At 40.3% G+C, this 19,907-nt stretch overlaps 1 protein-coding gene across 4 annotated transcripts in view; it reads left to right on the top strand.

Moving 5' to 3' along the window:
- Positions 1–17,976, top strand: part of OPTN (optineurin) — a 57,192-nt gene extending 39,216 nt beyond the window's left edge. For 2 of the 4 annotated variants that reach the window (XM_036452600.2, XM_045585685.1), the window contains 3 exons: positions 8,509–8,642; positions 10,085–10,167; positions 15,161–17,976. In XM_036452600.2, the coding sequence (XP_036308493.1) occupies positions 8,509–8,642; positions 10,085–10,167; positions 15,161–15,288 (345 nt within the window). In that variant the 3' untranslated portion in view covers positions 15,289–17,976. Of the gene's footprint in view, positions 1–8,508; positions 8,643–10,044; positions 10,251–15,160 lie in introns of those variants that run through there. The other 2 variants (XM_036452611.2, XM_045585690.1) reach the window with 2 other exon arrangements.
- Positions 17,977–19,907: the final 1,931 nt, after the last annotated feature.

Here is a 19,907-nt window from a genome sequence, read left to right as displayed (position 1 = left end):
GGGAGGGCAGTTGGGGGAGACCAGGCCAGCAGGGGACGGCAGTGTTTTGGGGGGGCCAGGCCTGCAGGGGAGAGCAGTTGGGGGACCAGGACTGCAGTAGAGAGCAGTTGAGGGGGACCAGGCCTACATGGGAGAACAGGTGGGGGTGACCCAGGCCTGCAGGGGAGGGCAATTGGGAGGGATCAGGCCAGCAGGGGAGGGTAGTTGGAAGGACCAGGCCTGCAGGGGAGGGCAGTTGGGAGCCAGCAGTCCTGGATTGTGAGAGGGATATCCAATAGCCCATTTAGGCCTGATCCCAATCGGCAGTTGGACATCCCTCAAGGGGTCCCAGATTGGAGTGGGTGCAGGCTCAGCTGAGGGACATCCCCTGCCTCATGCATGAATTTCATGCATGGGACGGGGGATGTATTTTTATAATCTTCTTGGTAAAGATTTTGTTCTTTTATTAGATTACTAGAGGCCTTGTGAATGAGATTCGTGCCTCTAGTAAGGGGGAGTCCCTAAGCCTGTTCTGCATCCTCTCACAGTCTGGAACCCCTTGGGGGATGTCTGCCTGCTGGCTTAGGCCTGATCTCCCTAAGCCAGCAGGCAGATATCCCTCTTGCAGTCCGGGACCCCTGGCTCCTTACCGCCCGCCTGCAGTGGAGGCGAGAGAGGCTCCCGCCACTGGCTGAGTGGCACTCCCCATATGGGATCTTACCACCAGGGGCAGCTCCTGCTTTAAGTGTCTGCCCCCTGGTGGTCAGTACGGATCATAGTGACAGGTCATTCCACCATTCAGTTAATTTGCATAGTATGCTTTTATTATTTAGGATTCCTAGATATTTTATATTTTGATGATACTATTATAAATAGCATCTTTTTTAAAACTCCACTTTCTAAGGATTGCTGTTATATAGAAAAACAATTGATTTTCATATATTGACTTTGCAATAAACTTGCTCAACTCACATTGTAATTCTAATATTTCTGAATTTTTTTAGACTAATTATATCATTTGAATGACAGGGTTTGTTTCCCCCCCCCCCCCTTTCCTGTCTTTCTTTTTATTTATCTTGCCTTGTTGCACTGGCTGGGACCCCAGTATCCTATATAATAAAAGGCTAATATGCAAATTGTTCCCTCGATGAGGTATTCAACCAGGAGTTCAACCAGGGGGGAGCCAGCTGGCCAGCTGCTTGCAGCTCTTCCCCCAGCCAGCCCTGTCTCCAATAGATCCCCCAATCAGGGGCACAGCCAGCTGGTCAACTGGCCATAGCCCCTACCCCCTGCCAGCCTTGCCCAATCAGCCCCAATTGGGCTGGCTGGCTGGACCCCACCCATGCACAAATTCATGCATCAGGCCTCTACTGATCCTATATAATAAAAGGCTAATATGCAAATTGTCCCTAGGGGCGTAAGTTTGACTTACCAGGAGGTAGATATGCGCTGACCACCAGGGTGCAGTGTGGAACATGGCTGCTGGCAGTAGCAGGCGGCCAGGGGAAGGGAGGCTCCCCCTGGCAGGCAGCCACTACGGACCCTACCATTGCACAATTGTCATACACAGAGCCTCTATCACTAGAGGCCTGGTGCACAAAATTCGTACATGGGGGCAGGGGTGGGGTCATTGTCTCTCAGCTCAGCCTGCACTCTCCAATCTGGGACTCCTTGAGGGATGTCTGACTGACTGTTTAGGCCCAATTCCCATCTCAGTCCTAAACAGGCAGTCGGAAATCCCTCTCACAATTCAGGACTGCTCACTCCCAATTGCTCATCTGCCTGCCTTCCTGATTGCCCCTAACCACTTCTGCCTGCCAGCCTGATCACCCCGTAACCACTCCCATGCCAGCCTGATTGATGTCTAACTGCTCTCCCACCTGCTCCCCCTAACTGCCCCCAACTTCCCTCCTCTGCCTGCCTGGTCACCCCTAACTGCCCTCCCCTGCAGGGTTGATCGTCTTCAACTGGCCTCCCTTGCAGGCCTAGTCCCTCCCAACTGCCCACCCTTGCAGGCCTGGTGCCTCCCAACTGCCCTCTCCTGCTGGCCATCTTGTGGTGGCCATCTTGTGTCTACATAGGGGCAGGATCTGTGACAGCCAGCTTGTGTGTCGGAGTAATGGTCAATCTGCATATTACTCTTTTATTAGATAGGATAGAGGCTTGATACACGGATGGGGGCCGGCTGGTTTGCCCTGAAGGGTGTCCTGGATCAGGGTGGGGGTTCCCTTGGGGTATGGGGTGGCCTGGGCGAGGGGCCTGTGGTGGTTTGCAGACTGGCCATGCCCCCCAGCCACCCAAGCAGAGGCCCTAGTATCTGGGATTTATTTATCTTCTACAATTGAAACTTTGTAGCCTGGAGCAGAGCCAAGCCCCCTGCTTGATCCATGGCGGCAGCCATTTCTGTTTGGGACTTATGTATCCTCTATAATTGAAACTTTGTAGCCTGGAATGGAGGCTTAGGCCTGCTATGGCAGGCCGTAAGCTTGGCTTCTTCTGTTGCCAGAGAAACCTACGCCTCTGTGGCCACAGCCATCTTGGTTGGGGTTAATTTGCATACATGTTCTGATCGACTGGTGGACATGGCTGGTGAAGTGGAGTGATAATTAATTTGCATATTACTCTTTTATTAGATAGGATAATAAAAGCATAATATGCATAATTAGACCAGACAGCCAAATGACTTTCCAGACGAAGCTGGGGCTGTGAGGGCCAAGGCAATTAATCCACTGAGGCTGCAAGGGCTGAGGCAAGTTGCCAAGGCAAGCCGCTCCTGCTGTGAGGGCTGAGGCAAGCTACTGCAGCTGTAAGGGCCAAGCCCCTTGTGCAAATTTCGTGCAATAGGCCTCTAGTATAACTATAGAGATGACAGACATCTTGCCTCACTCTCATCTCAGAGACTGTGCTTTCAGCATTTCACTATTAAGTGTGGGCTTCTCGTAGATATCAATCATCAAACTTAAGAAATTTCCTTCTATCCTTGTTTGCCAAAAATGTTTCTTTTGAATGATGTTAGATTTTATGTAAGAAATTTTTTTTCTTTATATAATGACTAGAGGCCCAGTGTACAAAATTTGTGAGGGGTGGTGGAGTGTCCCTCAGCCCAGCCTGCATCGTCTCCAATCTGAGACCCTTTGAGGGATGTCCGACTGCCTGTTTAGGCCCAATCCCAGTAGGACATATCTTTCACAATCCAGGACTATTGGTTCCCAACTGCTCGCCTGCCTGCCTTCCTGATTGCCCCTAGCCACTTCTGCTGCCAGCCTGATCACCCCCTAACCACTCCCCTGCCAGCCTGATTGATGTCTAACTGCTCCCCTGCCAGCCTGTTTGCCCCTAACTGCCCTCCCCTGCAGGCCTGGTCCCTGCCAACATTCTCCCCTGCAGGCCTGAGTATATTTATCTTCTACAATTGAAACTTTGTAGCCTGGAGCGGAGCCAAGCCTTCTGCTTGCTCTGTGGCCATAGCTGTTTCTGTTGGGATTTATGTATCTTCTATAATTGAAACTTTGTAGCCTTAAGTGGAGGACTGGGCCCGCCGTGGTGTGTGGAAAGCTTAGCTTCCTCCATCACCTGGGGAAACCCTAGCCTCCTCTCTTTCCAGCTCCATGGCTGCCGCCATTTCTGTTTGGATTTATGTATCTTCTATCATTGAAGATACATAAACTTTGCGTGGTGGCCTAGGCCGGCAAGGGCAGGCGGAATGCTTGGCTTCCTCCATTGCCAGGGAAACCCAAGCCTCCCTCCTGCTCTCTGTGGCCGAAGCCATCTTGGTTGGGTTTATTTGCATATTCGCTCAATTGTTTGGTGGGTTTGGCTGGTGGGTGTAGTGAAGTGATGGTTAATTTGCATATTACTATTTTATTAGGATATAGTTAGGTAATGTGGTGAGACAAATTGATTTCTTAAATATTAAGCAAACTGCATTTCTTGAATTCTCTCTCTATATATATTAGGATTTTTTAATCTATATTCTTAAGGAAGGTTGGCCTAGAATTTTCCTTTTGCTAATGTACTTGTCAGGTTTTGATATCAAGTTTCTACTGGCTTTATAAAACCAAGTTAAGACACATTTCTTCTTTTATTGTCTGGAAGAATTTGTGTACAGTTGGCTTGTGACTGTTTTGGCCTACTCTGGTTTCTGGTTGGTGAAGTAGTTGGAGGAGAGTTTGTGAGTGAGAATACATTCTGCCTGAGATTTAAAAATCATGTAAAAGTGGGAAATAACTTGTTCTTTCTCAGTAACTAGAGATCTATTTCAGAGGTGGTTTTAGGGTTATATGATAATAAAGTATTTTTTTAATTATATAAACAATAACTATTCATTATAAAATACAATTTTTAGACTATAGAGAAATGTATAAAATAGAAAGTGGAAATCCAACTGTCCCAAATACCATTTTGGTGAGTGTATATTTCTTCTGTTTTTATTTTATTTGTTTGCTTAATTAAAAATGGGATTACAGCTGAAACTGGTTTGGCTCAATGGATAGAGCGTCGGCCTGCAGACTGAAAGGTCCCGGGTTCAGTTCCGGTCAAGGGCATGTACTTGGTTGCAGGCACATCCCTAGTAGGGGGTGTGCAAGAGGCAGCTGATCGATGATTCTCTCTCATCGATGTTTCTAACTCTCTATCCCTCTCTCTTCCTCTCTGTAAAAAAATCAATAAAATATATTAAAAACAGAACAAAATACAAATGGGATTACACACCCTAGCCAGTTTGGCTTAATAGACAGAGCACTGGCCTGCAGACTATGGGATCCTGAGTTTAATTCCAGTTAAGGGCACATACATACCTGGGTTGCAGGCTTGAACCCCAATGGGAAGCGTGCAGAAGGCAGCCAATCAATGAGTCTCATCATTGATGTTTCTCTCTCTCCTTCTTCCTTCCTCTCTGAAATAAAAATACATTTTTTTAAAATGAGATTACACTATCTGTACTTATTGTTCTATAATATTGTATTTTTACTCGATATATCTTACCAAATTGTTTTTCAGAAATACACATCCAGGATTATTCCTTCACCAAAAGTAAAATGTTTCCCAACCTGGTAAACACATTATCCTATATAATAAAATCCAAATATGCAAATTTCCCCCTCGACCAGGGGTTTGACCACTTGCTATGACGTGTACTGAGCTCCGGGGGCGGTGCAGAACATGGTGGGTGTCAGCGATGCGCTGTGACCTCACGCCAGCTACCTGTGGGGGCAGGGGTGGTGGTGCCGGAGGCGCAGTGAGGATGTGAGGTATCCACTGAGCTTGCTCTGACCCTCCTGCTCCCCTCCCCTGGGACACCATTGGTCACGTGCCAGGGAAGCCCCTTGTGCTCAGGTGCCGGGCACCCACTAGGAGCCTGGCCTGTACCCGCACAGACTCTTCCAGGTGAGCCAGGCCGCAGCTGCTGGGACCACAGGGGCTGATCGGGCTCCCTGTGGGTTCACACAGGAGCCAGTCTTCAAGGCTGGCCGGGAGAGAGCATGCTGCCTGCCAAGCTTCTATGCAGTGCCACTGGGTGGCCCAGAGGCCCATGCTGCACCCTGGCCTATGGCATCTGGCCGCGCTCACTGCATCTCCACATGCAGACTCAGGTGCTGTGACTCGGGCGGAGGGGGCCGTGTAGAGTCCCACAGCCCCAGGTGCTTCCCAGGACCCAGAGATCAGCTGGGACCTGCCCTTCCACACCAGATGCTTGCACTTCACTCACCAGCAAGGCCTAAGGATTTTGTGTACCAGGCCTCTAATTTTTAATATAACAATTTTAATGGTTTATTAAACACCTAATAAAAGAGTAACATGCTAATTGACCATATCTTCAAGACACACACCAGCCAATCAGAAATATGCAAATTAACCCAACAACAATGGCAGTTAATTTGCATACACAGGTGCCAAGCAGCGTTCCACACCATCCCGGCTGCTCTGGGCCTCTGCACAGCAGAAAGGCACCTGCAGGCCTGAGTGGAAAGGTGGCTCCAGCCAGCAAAGGCCATGTTGGCAGCCAGGGGGAGAAAGGCCCATTCTTGCATGAATCTTCATGCATCGGGCCTCTAGTCCTTATATACTCATTACCAGCTGCCCAGAGTGGCTGACTCAGTGAAGTATTGGGGGAGTTTTAAATGGACTTAGGGCTTTAATGTATTTGTATAGGAACAGAATCTCAACCTGAGCTCTTTATAGTGTTTCCTTTGTTTGGGCACCTCATGATACTGTAGTCATGTACTTATGCCATATTCTATATGCAGACATTTGTTTTGATGAGTATTCTTGTTCATTTATTCAACAAGTCTCTTTTTGAGCACCTATAATATGTCAGGCACTGTTCTCGCTGCTGGGGATATAGGAATGGACAAAACAAAGACCCAATTCTTAGTGGATCAAATCTGAATTGAAGACATGAACTCAAATTTAGGTCTGACTCAAAAAAGCCTATGATCCATCAATGATAACATAAAATGTGGGATTACTCACAAATGGCAGGAACTTCCTTACAAAGATCTCTTTATTACATGCTTTCTTTTTGAACTATAATTGTGATGGAATATTTAAAAATTTATTAATTTTACTTTTAAAAGTAATATATAAAATTTATATCCTAGAACTCCTAAATTTGAAAATTAAAAAAAGCCACCTAATTTTAAATATAACAAGTTAAAAACTGGTATTAGAATAATGCTAAACTAGTCACTATTAAGTAGTTCCTTTTTACTTCATAATTTTATAATTTAAGAAATTGCTATCATGATATAATATTTATCTATTTCTAGATAACAAATTGCTCTCCAAACTTAGCAGCTAAAACAAGAGGCACTTTTTATCTCACACACTTTCTGTGGGCCAAGAATCCAGGAGCAGCTTAGCAGGGTGATTCTGGCTTAGGGTTTCTTATGAAGGAAGATTAATTTCCAAGATGTCTCACTCGCCAGGCTGTGGGTGGAAGGCCTCAGTTCCTCACCTGTAGGCCTCTCTATATGCTACTTCAGCACTTCAAGAAGGCAGCTAGCTTCCCCCAGAGCAAGTGATCCAGGAGAGAATAAGGCAAAAGCCATAGTGTCTTTTATGACCTAGTCTCAGAAGCCACACACCATCGCTTCAGTATCCTAGTGGTTGCACAGGTAAGCCCTATTCACTGTGGGAGGAAAATACATGAGGTTATGAATACCAGCAGGAGAGGATCACTAGTGCAGTCTCGGAGTCTGCCTCCTCCTATGGGAAGTGACGTGGTATATGGAAGAGTCCATGGTATATGGGCTCAATCTGAGTTCAAATGCAGACTTGACCTCTTAAATAATCTCCCAAAGATTAAGAGCTGTTGAACTTGTAATATGAAATGAGCATAGCAATTTTACATTTCTAGGATTTTTGATAAACTGAAATAAGATAGTCAACATAGGACTTCACATGTGCTTAGAATTCAATAAATAGCATCTATTTATTATTTTAAATTTAACTTAAGGCCAGCCTTCATAAATATGCTTGATAAAGTAAATAAACCATCATATATAATAAAAGGCCAGGGACCATAAGCATAATGTCTGGAACCATCACTTGACCAGTCGCCATGAGATGCACTGACCACCTCTCATTACCTCCCCTCCCCCACCATCCCCAACTCTACACCCTCCACCCGCAGGCCAACAGGGAACCATGGGGAAGTGGGTGGGTAGTGGCGGGGTGAAACGGACTGGCGAGCAGGCAGAACAGCTGATCTTTTAGTCCCTCCCCCTGGCCCACAGGCTCCGATGGATCAGCAATGGTGAAGGGGGGTGGGGTACGGGTGGGTGGCAGGAGGACTGGACTGGCTGGACTGGCGATCAGGCTGTTTGGATCCCCAGCTCATCCTCGGCTGGTTGGGGGCTCAGGCCTGCAGGAAAGCAGGCACTGGAGATTTCACCTTCATTCATGCATGGCTGCTCGGGGGCTCAAGCTGGCGGGAAAGTGGGCGCTTGCGACTTCATCTCCATGTGCGTGGGCCAGGCCGGCCGCTTATGGAACATGCTGCCCACTTGAGGCCGCTCACGTGGACGCCAATGCCACTGCTGCTGCCGGGGCTTGTGGTGCGCTCGGAAGCTGCGGGGCAGCCTACCTGCCCCAGAGGCCGAGGCAGCGTTTGACCTGGGGATTGGCAAACGGGCAGAAGATGGCCCTGATCGCAGGCTAGGCTTAGGGACCCTACCAGCACAATTTCATGCACTGGGCCTCTAGTTTACGAAATTAAGCTAATCCTGTATATTAATTTTTAAAGAGGCCAAAGAATTTTACTGAATTGCTGCGATATACAGTACTTAAACCACCTATATCAATGTAATTGCTGAGTTCTAATTGTTTAAAGTGCACACACATACACAACTTGTGTCTTCTACTTGAAGGTAGCTGGAACGTCCTGGTCACTATATTTGTTTCTAGCAGGAACATGTACCTGTCATAGACATGCCACAGCTGCAGCACTGCCTTTTCACCTCAACAGGTGAACTATAGAGAATCCACCTCATTTAGACAGTAACTGCTGTCTCTTTCTTCCTCTAATAGATGGAGGTTTACTGCTCGGACTTTCATGCTGAAAGAGCAGCAAGAGAGAAGATGCATGAAGAAAAGGAGCAACTGGCATTGCAGCTGGCAATTTTGCTGAAAGACAGTAGTGATGTTTTTGAAGACGGAGGCAGGTAAGGTGAGGGGAAGAGTTAGAGCACATTTCAACATGGGACTTGTTAAAGATGGTCCCTAATTTGAGCTGTAAGAATCTCTGGCTACACTTCATTTGGGCTCCTGTGCTTAGTTTGACTTACAAGACTTGGCAGTGTTTTGTGGAAACCTGTTCAAGTTCTATGCTTTTAGCTGTAAAAACATGACATTGTGTTTCAAAGTCATATCTTGCCATTGGTATAGATGAAATAGTCCTAACACTTAAAATAATTCTGTAATATATATTTTTTTATTTTTAAATATATTTTATTGATTTTTTACAGAGAGGAAGGGAGAGGAATAGAGAGTCAGAAACATTGATGAAAGAGAAACATTGATCAGCTATCTCCTGCACATCTGTTACTGGGGATGTGCCTGCAACCAAGGTACATGTCCTTGACTAGAAAACCCTTCAATCTGCAGGCTGATGTTCTAGCCACTGAGCCAAACTGGTTAGGGCCTGTAATATACTGCTAAAATTACTTCTGTGCTTAAATTTTCATTTTGAGAAAAATTTGAAATATATAGAAAAATGAAAATACAGAGATCAAAATACACACCAATATGAACCCCATCCAGAATTGACAGTTATTCATATTTCTTTTATTTGCTTCAAGTATATTTTTATTAAAAGAAAAAAAGTAGCCCTAACTGGTTTGGCTCAGTGGATAGAGTGTCAGCCTGCGGACTGAAAGGTCCCAGGTTCAACTACAGTCAAGGGCATGTACCTTGGTTGTGGGCACATCCCCAGTAGCAGGTGTGGAGGGGGCAGCTGTTCAATATTCCTAACTCTCTATCCCTCTCCCTTCCTCTCTGTAAAAATCAATAAAATATATATATATATATTTTTTTTTTTAAAGAAAAAAGTATATTTTTATTGCAGATGAGATTGAAGTCTTGTTGTTTCCCAGCCTGCATTGTATTTCTCTCCCTTTCCCCATACTGCCTGGAATTTGTGGGTAGCATCCCCAACTGTTTTATATTTTTATATATACACACATCTATACATCTTAAAATAATACTAATTTCTCTATGCTTAAGCTACAAAATGATCACTATAACTAGTTTTGCAACTTGCTTTACATAACATTGTGATTTTTTGAATGCATGTATATGTGCAGATTTAATTAATTCTCTTTAATTGCCACTTTTTTCTAATACATTCCCTTACAATTAAGAGTTTGGTTATTTCCTAATTGGGTTTTTTTTTTTTATCTTAATTGTTATTTACTTTTACTACATCATGTCCTAGTACCAACAATATCTACAACTCAAGTTAGTCTTAAGTTCTGGTTTCTATGCACCTTGGCATTGTATACAGTTCAGCTCTTTTTTTTCTCTCATACTTCTACTGAATGTGTTCTTAATATTGTCATGTTTCAGGATTTTAGAACATCACATAGAGTATTGCTTTTAATCCCAGTAGGCAGTCCTTGATGGAAATGCAGAGCCGTCATGGAGCCAGAACCAGTGACCCTGACCAACAGGACTACCTCGTTCAAAGAGGTGAGTCATGTGTGATTCTAAGCTTTCAGGAATCCAGGGAATAACTATCCTTAAAGAAGATACTTGAAAAAAAAAAGTTCCTCTTCATCATATATAATGGATTTCAAATCAAGCTACCAAAAAATATAGTACACATCAGCCTATTTCCATAGTACTCTGCTCTCTACCCATTACCTATTGAATCCAGACCAGACTCTTCATGCCTACAGTTAAGGCCTAGCATAGCCAGACTTTTAAGCCTTCTCTCACGGCATTCCCCTACAGCCATGGCCAGCAAACTGTGGCTTGAGAGCCACATGCAGCTCTTTGGCCCCTTGAGTGTTGCTCTTCCCCAAAATACCACGGCCTGGGCGAGTCTATTTTGAAGAATTGGCATTAGAAGAAGTTTAATTTTAAAAAATTTGTCTCTCAAAAGAAATTTCAATCGTTGTACTGTTGATATTTGGCTCTGTTGACTAATGAGTTTGCCGACCAGTGCCCTACAGCAATTAGCCAACTAAATCATTCCTTGTTCCTTGAACTTGCCATAAACTTGTATACCTACATATACTTGTTTATAAAGCGTTCTTCATGTAGAAGCCCTCTCCTCATATCCTTGTATTCCTCCAGTCTCTCCAGTGAACTCTTATCCCAACTTAAAAAACCATTTCAACTGTCAGCTTTATGATACCAACAGAAAGTGACCTCTCCCTCCTGAATTTCCAAAGTACTTTATACCTGTTTTAGGACTTACCTGTTATCTATAATAATCCTACCTAATAAAAGAATAATATGGAAATTAACCATCACTCCGCTCAAGCCATGCCCACAAGCCAATTAGAGCAAGTATGTAAATTAACCCCAACCAAGATGGCTGCAGTCACAGAGAGCAATTGAGAGAGGCTTGGGTTTCTCTGGCAACAAAAGCCACGCTTTCTATACACCCTAGCCAGCTTAGGCCTCCACTCAAGGCTACAATGTTTCAATGGTAGAAGGTAAATAAATTCCAGATACCAGGGCCTTTGCTTGGGTCACCAGCCTGCAAACCACCACAGACCCCTCGCCCAGTCCACCCCACACCCCAAGGGAACCCCCACCCTGATCCAGGACACCCTGATCCAGGACACCCTTCAGGGCAAACCAGCTGGTCCCCTCCCTCCCCCTCCACCCCCCACCATGTACCAGATCTCTATCCTATCTAATAAAAGAGTAATATGCAGATTGACCATCACTCCAACACACAAGCTGGCAGCCCCCATGTGGTCAAAGATCCTGCCCCCAAGTGGACACAAGATGGCCACCACAAGATGGCCAGCAGGGGAGGGCAGTTGAGAAGGACCAGGTCTGCAAGGGAGTTCTCTCAGAACTTATATCTTCACCACCACCTATTACCATTTTTTGAGAGTTTTCTATGAGTAGTCCCTGTGCTGATCTTTTCATTCATATACATTATTTCATGTAACCCTCACAAATTTCTATCAGATATAGATCATCACTACCGTACAGAAGGCAAGGTTAAATTATTCAGGATCACAAGGTGAATTAGTGGCAGAACTGGACCATCGAACCAAAGGCAATGTGAGCCTCATGGAATCCAAGGTTATCTGTCTCATAACCCTACATGGTACTGCATGAAATATTGTCATTAATTATATACTACATCCAAATTTTAATTTCCTGAATGAAATTGATCATGGAACGTATTAAAAGAGGCTATGTTTATTATATGGTTTTAATACACTAGTAAAAATAACACTCAAAGGATCAAAGACTGCCAAAATCGGTTTGGCTCAGTGGATAAAGCTTTGGCCTGTGGACTGAACGGTCCCAGGTTTGATTCTGGTCAAGGGCATGTACCGGTTGCAGGCGCATCCCCAGTGGGGATTGTACAGGAGGTGACTGGTCGATGTTTCTTTCTCATCAATGTTTCTAGATCTCTATCCCTCTCCCTTCCTCTCTGTAAAAAATCAATAAAATATATATTTTTTTAAAAAACAAAGGATCAAAGACTTACATGACAAGAAGAAAAGTTAATGCCAGTAAGAACACTCTGGGTTTAGGATGTCATCATAAATTTCACATAAAACTGTGAAATTTCTTTAAATTCTTTCTTAACACTGGACAAGTCTGTTCCTTTCACTATTGAAATGGAACTAGATCACAATGTTATTAGCAGCAAAGAAGTAATATTAGTATGTATAGTTAAATGTTAAATCTTGGGGAAAGTACCCCTTTTACCCTCCATCTCCTCCTAGTCCCCCTACCACCACCACCAAAATTCTTTTACAAGAAAAAAAAAAATAGGCTAATGGGGCAGAGGTAGCATCAGGTGAACTGGCATAACTAATAGCCTCAAGCATTTTTAGCATCAGTGTGTAAAGTTATGTTCTTCTCTGAAAGCTGCATCTACCCACTTGAGCACTGCTATGCATTTTCTCTAACCTAATTTTAAATATCCTAAGAACATCAATATACCTCATATCCAGAAGTATCTACACACTTGTTTTGAGTCAAAAAGGGTGATCTCTTGCTCCTGGATTTTTAAGAGATGATTTCCATTCATCATAACTATATAAGACAAATGCTTATTTACATTAAAAAGAAAAATAATTGAAACAAGAATTGTTCACTCTTTGGTTTACATGTATAATCTAAAAATCATTACAAAGTGTAAATATATTCCTAATAAACTTTGTTTTATAAAAAACAATATTCCAGAGATAAGATGTCTTAGGATTTTTTTTTTTTTTTTCATTTTCTAACAAAGCTGCCTTAAAAGGAGCCCCGCTCAGTATATTTCAGCAGCGGCCATTTAAGTGTCTATTCTGGTCTAGGTCACTGTCTGAGCACAAGGAAACAAATAGGCATAAGTCATTGTCAGATCCGTGAGGGCTCACGGTCTAGTTGGAGAGACAGGATGTGCACATAGAAAGATGAATGCATAATACAAGATAATACTTCAGTAATAGAAATAATACTGCTAAAGATAAGAAGAAAGGATGATCATTTAGGGTGGGACAAGTTGAGATAGGCTTTGAAAAGATGTGACTATAAACTTGACCTTTAAGCTAGTATTTAGATAAGTTCAGTATGAAAATGAAAGGGCAAAGGCTGAAATGAGTGTAATGTGTGAATAATGAAAACTGACTAAGCTTATTTTACAGTGAAGAGCCAGGAAGTAGAGGGAACCCATAATCCAAAGTCTGAGTCTTTAAACATAGGCCGGTCAAAAAAAAAAAAAAAAAAAAAAAGGCACACTTCAATGCAATGGAGCTTTAAATGAAAAGTCAACAGTCCCTGAGATTGGCTAGTTGCTCTCTAGAGCAGGGTTTGACAAACTGCAGTTCACAGGCCAAATCTGCCCTGTTTTAATAAATAAAGTTTTATTGGAACATAGTCATGCATTTTTGTTGACTTACTGTCTATGGCAACAGAGTTGAGTAGCTGTGACAGAAATTATATCATATGCAAAGTCTAAAATATCGGGTGGAATAAAAGTAGGTTTATAGTTGTATGTGAAACAATTTATTCTTGTATTATTATTTCTTAATTATTGTATTATTTTCCATTTGAACAAGTATAAACCTACTTTTGCCCCACCCTGTACTTATTCTCTGGCCCTTTAGATAAAAAGTTTACTGATTCCCTAATGTAGAACAATGATACTATCAGAAAGCTCCCTGTTACAGGGACAACAGTGTGGGGATTGCCAGAGTGAGGTGTAGAAGTGGCAGTGGAAGAGTTTTGAGGGTGAGAGGGCTGCTGGACAAACCATATAGTGTACAGATGGTGTGTTGTGGAATTGTGCACCTGAAACCTAAATGATTTTGTTGACCAGTGTCATCCAATAAATTCAATAAAAGGGAGAGAAATCTTCCTGCTTTAGAAATCATGTCTTATGATCAATATTTCTATTCAAGTGTAATTCTAAAGTTTGCTAAACACAAACAACATATAATAATTTTCTCACATGTTATTCAATTCAAGTATGCTCAGAAGCAAAAAGCCATGTTAAAGGTTACCTCCACTGTTATCCTCCAAAAAAAACAAACAAATACTTGAGAAATTAAATGAATTCTGGAGATCTGTGTGGAGACGCACAAAACCAAAATGGTTTGCATTTGTCCAGAAAGGTCAGATGAAGGAGATGCCCTGGGAGCCAGAAATCATTTCTAGCACTGATCACAGTTTACTCATGTGGGACCTACCTAGAGTGAATGCTGACTTCACGCATTCTTTGATTTAGGCTTGAGTCTCAGACCCATTCTAAAATTGGGGGAAATAATTCTTCAATTCTTTCTCCTCACTTACTTTACCTGGTAACCCTTATTCATTCTTAGGCCTCCTCTCAAGTAGAATCAGCCTCATTGAGGTGGCCTATGTGCAGAGCATTCTGAGCCAGGTGCCTTTGTCTTCCTACTAAACCACCTTGTGCATGACACAACCACGGCACTCCCCTCCCATGCCACGCTGTCACTTTTCTTGTCTCACACCCTCATCATATCTGTATCCTTATCTTCCATATCACACAGTACTCAAAAGTATCTGCTGGGTGAACACAATTATTGTCTTTGCTTCTAAGAAGATACATACTGTTCTAGGATGCCACCTCTCCATGCTCTCATCATTTTCTCCACATCTCTCCTTTTCAGCTTATATCCTCATCTATCTCTTTCTTCTCTCAAACATTCCAGTTTTTACTACAGCACCTATTTCCTGGTATCTAGAAATAAAACCATGTATTTTCATGTACCTAAAACCCAGAATAAACCCTAAATCTTAAAATAATAGAAAGCAGGTACTACTTTTGGAGATTTTGTGTGTGTGTGTGTGTGAGTGTAGATTACTTCAGTAAAACATAAAAATGACCTGGATTCACTTCCTACTATAATAGGTACAGATTATAATGTTTAACTGATGTTAAAATTAACCATCTGTTCTTAAAATCCATTAAATAAGACTGCTTGTAACATGGAAGGAATGGAATAATATTTCACTTAATGTTTATTCTCAGGAGCTGATGATAGGAACTGGCAGCAACAGCAGCAGCAAAATATACCAATTCATTCTTGCCCCAAGTGTGGAGAAGTCCTGCCTGACATAGATACATTACAAATTCATGTCATGGACTGCATCATCTAAGTGTTGACATTTCACCTCCCCCCAAACCGCTGGTAAATGTCAGATTTCTTTCCTCCAAGAGTTCTACTTTTGTGTTATTTGTTTTCACTCAAATATTTTGGCTCATTATGTTTGTTTTAGGAGAAAGAAAACCAGTATGTTCCATATAGGACATTTTTTGTGAGGATTTCCATAAAATCTCAAGATAGAATTCTTAACATACCATTCTTCTGATAATAGAGTCATTTCTTTAAATGTTCAGTTTAGGTGAGCACTGAACTATTTGTTCATCTAGTTAATGAAGGTATGACAGCATGGGACATAGTTAAATGTAATTATATGGAAGAAGTATTACTGATAAAATTTAAGTACCTTTTAAATAGGCAAGAAAAAGAAGTGGTCACAGATTTCTTCAAGAAAAATATCTCTGAAGTATTTGTGAAATAAATTATTACATTTCTTCATCCATTTAAGACAAACCAATTTGGGTTGTGTATATATGTGTATGTTGTAGTTTTATTGCAGCCACAGTTGTACCAAAGTTATAATGTGGCTTTTTTCATATAAGCACTGTGAGCTTTTACTTGGTCATCAGGATAAAAGTAAATTTTTTGGCCTAGATGAAGTGAATACTTTAGGTTCACTGGATTTGATATAATCACAGTGCAAGGAAGTCATCTTTATCCTTTCATTGTGCTACAGGTATATGAACTTGTACAGTAGAAAATTTATTCATTTCTAAAAAGAACCACTGTTTCTTCATTCTCGATTAGGCTATCTAATCACAATCACAAAAAAGTTATTGCAAAATAAAATTTTGCTTATGCATCTTTCACATTATTTGAATGTGATTAGCTAATTTCATAGGATGCATTTTCTAGATTCAGCTTCATATAAGCTTATTGCTTGATTCAGATCTGTTTTGCTAATTCTATAAATATAAGCAAATCCCTTTACTAGAGACTAGTATGTGTTGTATGAATTAGAAAGTGTTCTAGCTAAGGAGGTGAAAATATAGGGATGTGCCATATTTTGTGAACCTATAGTTATTAATTAATACTGGGCCCGCCATAAAAGTAAACAATACCTATGTATCTAGAGCCTATAACATTTAAGAGAAAATTAAAATATATCCTCTGTTTGACTTTGACATAAAAATCTCTCCTAGACAAACTTGATTTAATCCACATAAATACACACACATATGGAATCAAACAGGAAATCAAAGAGAAATCAAAATAGTTTATTATGTCTTCATGCCAAAAGAGCACACTGTACAAATTCAATAGCAATTTAAATTAAAAGATTTTCCCACTTCATTCCAGGGAGAATGTTTGTTTAAAAACATTTCTAAAATTAACTATGAAAATTTTACTTTTAATTTCTTGCTTAAGGCTTCTAGTTTAATTTTCCCCCTACTATTTTATACTGCAGAAAATAGATTTCTATATTATTTTAAATAGGAAAGCAAACCAAATGGTTTTACATTTAAGTTTTGGGGGATATTCTTTTACTTTATTCAAATAAAATATTAAGTTGGTCACAACTCATACCTAGAAATCCTCTGAACACCTGGAGATTCAATAACACACCTGTATATAGAACACGGGTTGAGGAAGTCTCAAAAGAAAATTAGACAAATAAAATTAAAATATTTGAGGAATGAAATATTAAAATATTTGAGGAATGAAGCAAAAGCAATGCTTAGCAGGAAACCTATAGCACCAAATGCCTATATAGAAAAGAAGAAAGATCTAAAATCAATAATCTAAGCTTCCACTTTAAGTAACTAGAAAAAGAATGGTAAATTAAACTCAAAAAAAAAAGGCAGAAGAAAATAAATTTTAAAAAATTAGGGCAAAAATCAGTTAAATTGAAACCAGGAAATCAATAGAGAAAAATCAGTAAGACCAAAAACTGGTTATCTGAAATTATCTATAAAATTGGCAAACCTCTAGGCAGGTTAACTGAAAATATAAGACATAAATTACTAATATCACCAGCAATGAACACTTGAAACTTGAAATTAAAAAGCAGAATAACATTTATATTAGCACCAAAACGTGAGATAGGTATAAATATAATAAAATATGTACAAGATCTGATGGAAAAACTCAAAGAACTAAGTAGAAAGATATTCCACGTTCACGTAAAGGGAGACTTAGTATTGAGATGTCAATTCTTCCTACCCTGATCTATAGATTCCACATGATCCCAATCAAAATCTCAATGAGTTATTTTGTAGATATCAACAAGCTGATTATAAAATTTATACAGAGGCAAAAGACTCAGAATGGCCAACACAGTATTTGCAGGAGAATAAAATTGGAGGACACTACCAGAGTTCAAGAAATAGTATAAAGCTATAATAATCAAGATAGCATGATATTGGTGAAAGAATAGATAAATATATCAAAGGAACAGAATAGCAAGCCCAGTAATAGATGCAGAGAGTTCACTAGTCTTTAAGAGGAGAAAAAGCAAATTTATGTAGAAAGGATAGTATTTTTAACAAATGGTGCTGGCACAACTGTGTGCAAAAGAAAAAAAAAATGAATCTATACAGACTTACACCTTCTACAAAAACTAACTTAAGCCACAGACTGGGAATAGATCTTTATAAAACAGATATCTGATGGACTATTTTCCAAAATATACAAAGAACTCTCAAGACTCATAAGTAATAAAACAACCCAATTATTAAATGGGGGGGGTGGGGAAGCAGTTACCTCACTAAAGAAAATATACAGAAGGCTAATAAGCATATAAAAAGATGCTCAATATTATATGTTATTAGGGAATTGCAATTTAAAACAAGATAGTACCACACACTTATTAAATGGCTAAAATACAAAACAATAACAACACCAAGTGCTGGCAAGGATATGAAACAACAGGAACTCATTTATTGTTGGTGGAAATGTAAAATAGTACTTCGGAAGACAGTTTGGCATTTTCTTGGGAAACCTGGCATGCAATCCTTAGCATTCACCTAAATGAACTGAAAAGTTATTTCCACACAAAACTTGCACATTAATGTTTATAATAGCTTTTCTTATAATTGTCAAAACTTGAAAGCAACCAAGATGCCTTTCAATAGGTAAAAGGATAAACAAACTGTGGTATATTCAGTCAATGGAATATTATTCAGTGCTAAAAAGAAATGAGCTATGAAACCATGAAAAGACATAGATTAAGGAGGAACCTTAAATGCATATTGCTAAGTGAAAGAAGCCAATCTGAAGAGGTAACATACTGTATGATTCCAACAATATAACATTCTTGAAAAGGCTAAACTATAGAGACAGTAAAAGGATTAGTGGTTGTCAAAAGTTGGGGTTGGAAAGAAGGGGTGAATAGGTAAAAGCACAAAGGAGTTTTAGGGCAGTTAAACTATTCTGCATGAATGTATAACATACAGAGTGGGCCCTAATGTAAACTATGAACTTAGGTTAACAATAATGTATCAATATTGTAATAATGTACAATTATAATAAATGTCCCATACTAATACAAGATGTTAATAATGGGAAATTATGTGTTGAAGGGACGATATGAGAACTCTCTATTCTTTCCACTCAATTTTTCTGTAATCCTATAATTGTTCTAAAAAAAAAAAATAAAGCATTATTTTCTAAAAAAAAAAAAAAAAAAAAAAAAAAATGAGAAAAATAACTTTGAACTGATTATTTAATATGAACACAGACAAAATATATTGTATGCATCATAAAATCTTGTAAAGACTGGCTAACACTTCCATCTGACCTATAATAAAAGGGCTAACTTGGAATTGCCTTTAATGAAATGTCAAATTTATTTTGCCATCATCAGAAATCAAGATATGAACTGATATGCAAATATGGAGCAACAAAAGGTACCCAAACTACTTTGCTGTGAAAGGCAAATAAAACGTAGAAATAATTTTACACTCTTTGGCATCCTTTGACTTACATAGTACGTCATTTAAAAATTATTGAAATTACATACTCTTGCTATGAAAATTTGGTCATTGCTGAGTAATTTGTTACTTTTTTCTAGCTAAGTAATTGCAAAGATATAAAGTATAATACAAAATATTAAGAAGCTCTCAATGAACTGACAGATTTATGTAGCAATTTTGTTCTTTAAATATATGGAGCTATAATCTTGTATAGGTATTTCACATATGTAAAATATATATTGTAGTTATTAATCCAGCACAACCAAGATGAGTTGAACATTCTAATGAGCTCATTGAAACAAGTAAGGATAGTGTTTTTTATTGGCTTCCCTTTGTAAAATATCATACTCTGCTGTTTAAAGTAACCTCTAGATTGGCTGAAAATCAGTAGACACTTATTTGAGTAGCAAAGACAATATTTTATTATGAATATTAAGTAGCTTGGGTTTTCCCCTTTCTTAGTAGGGCCATTCATCTCTAAGTAGAGCGTTGTCTCTGATCAAGGGTAACATTTTTCTCAGTACAGGGTCTTTGTCCAGTGTGTTGGACAAATTCAAGTTTGGGATGAGGCTCTAGAGTTCTGCACCATACAGCTTGGCAGATGTGAAGGCAAATGTAAACTGATTTCTACAGGGAGGTGGGAAGGTGGAGCCGTGAAAAGTGGATATTTCTCCCAATATTAGGTCTGATTTTCTGATTT

The sequence above is a fragment of the Pipistrellus kuhlii genome, unplaced genomic scaffold (assembly GCF_014108245.1).
Source record: "Pipistrellus kuhlii isolate mPipKuh1 unplaced genomic scaffold, mPipKuh1.p scaffold_m20_p_1, whole genome shotgun sequence".
NCBI lineage: Eukaryota > Metazoa > Chordata > Mammalia > Chiroptera > Vespertilionidae > Pipistrellus > Pipistrellus kuhlii.
This window is presented reverse-complemented; position numbering and strand designations above follow the sequence as displayed.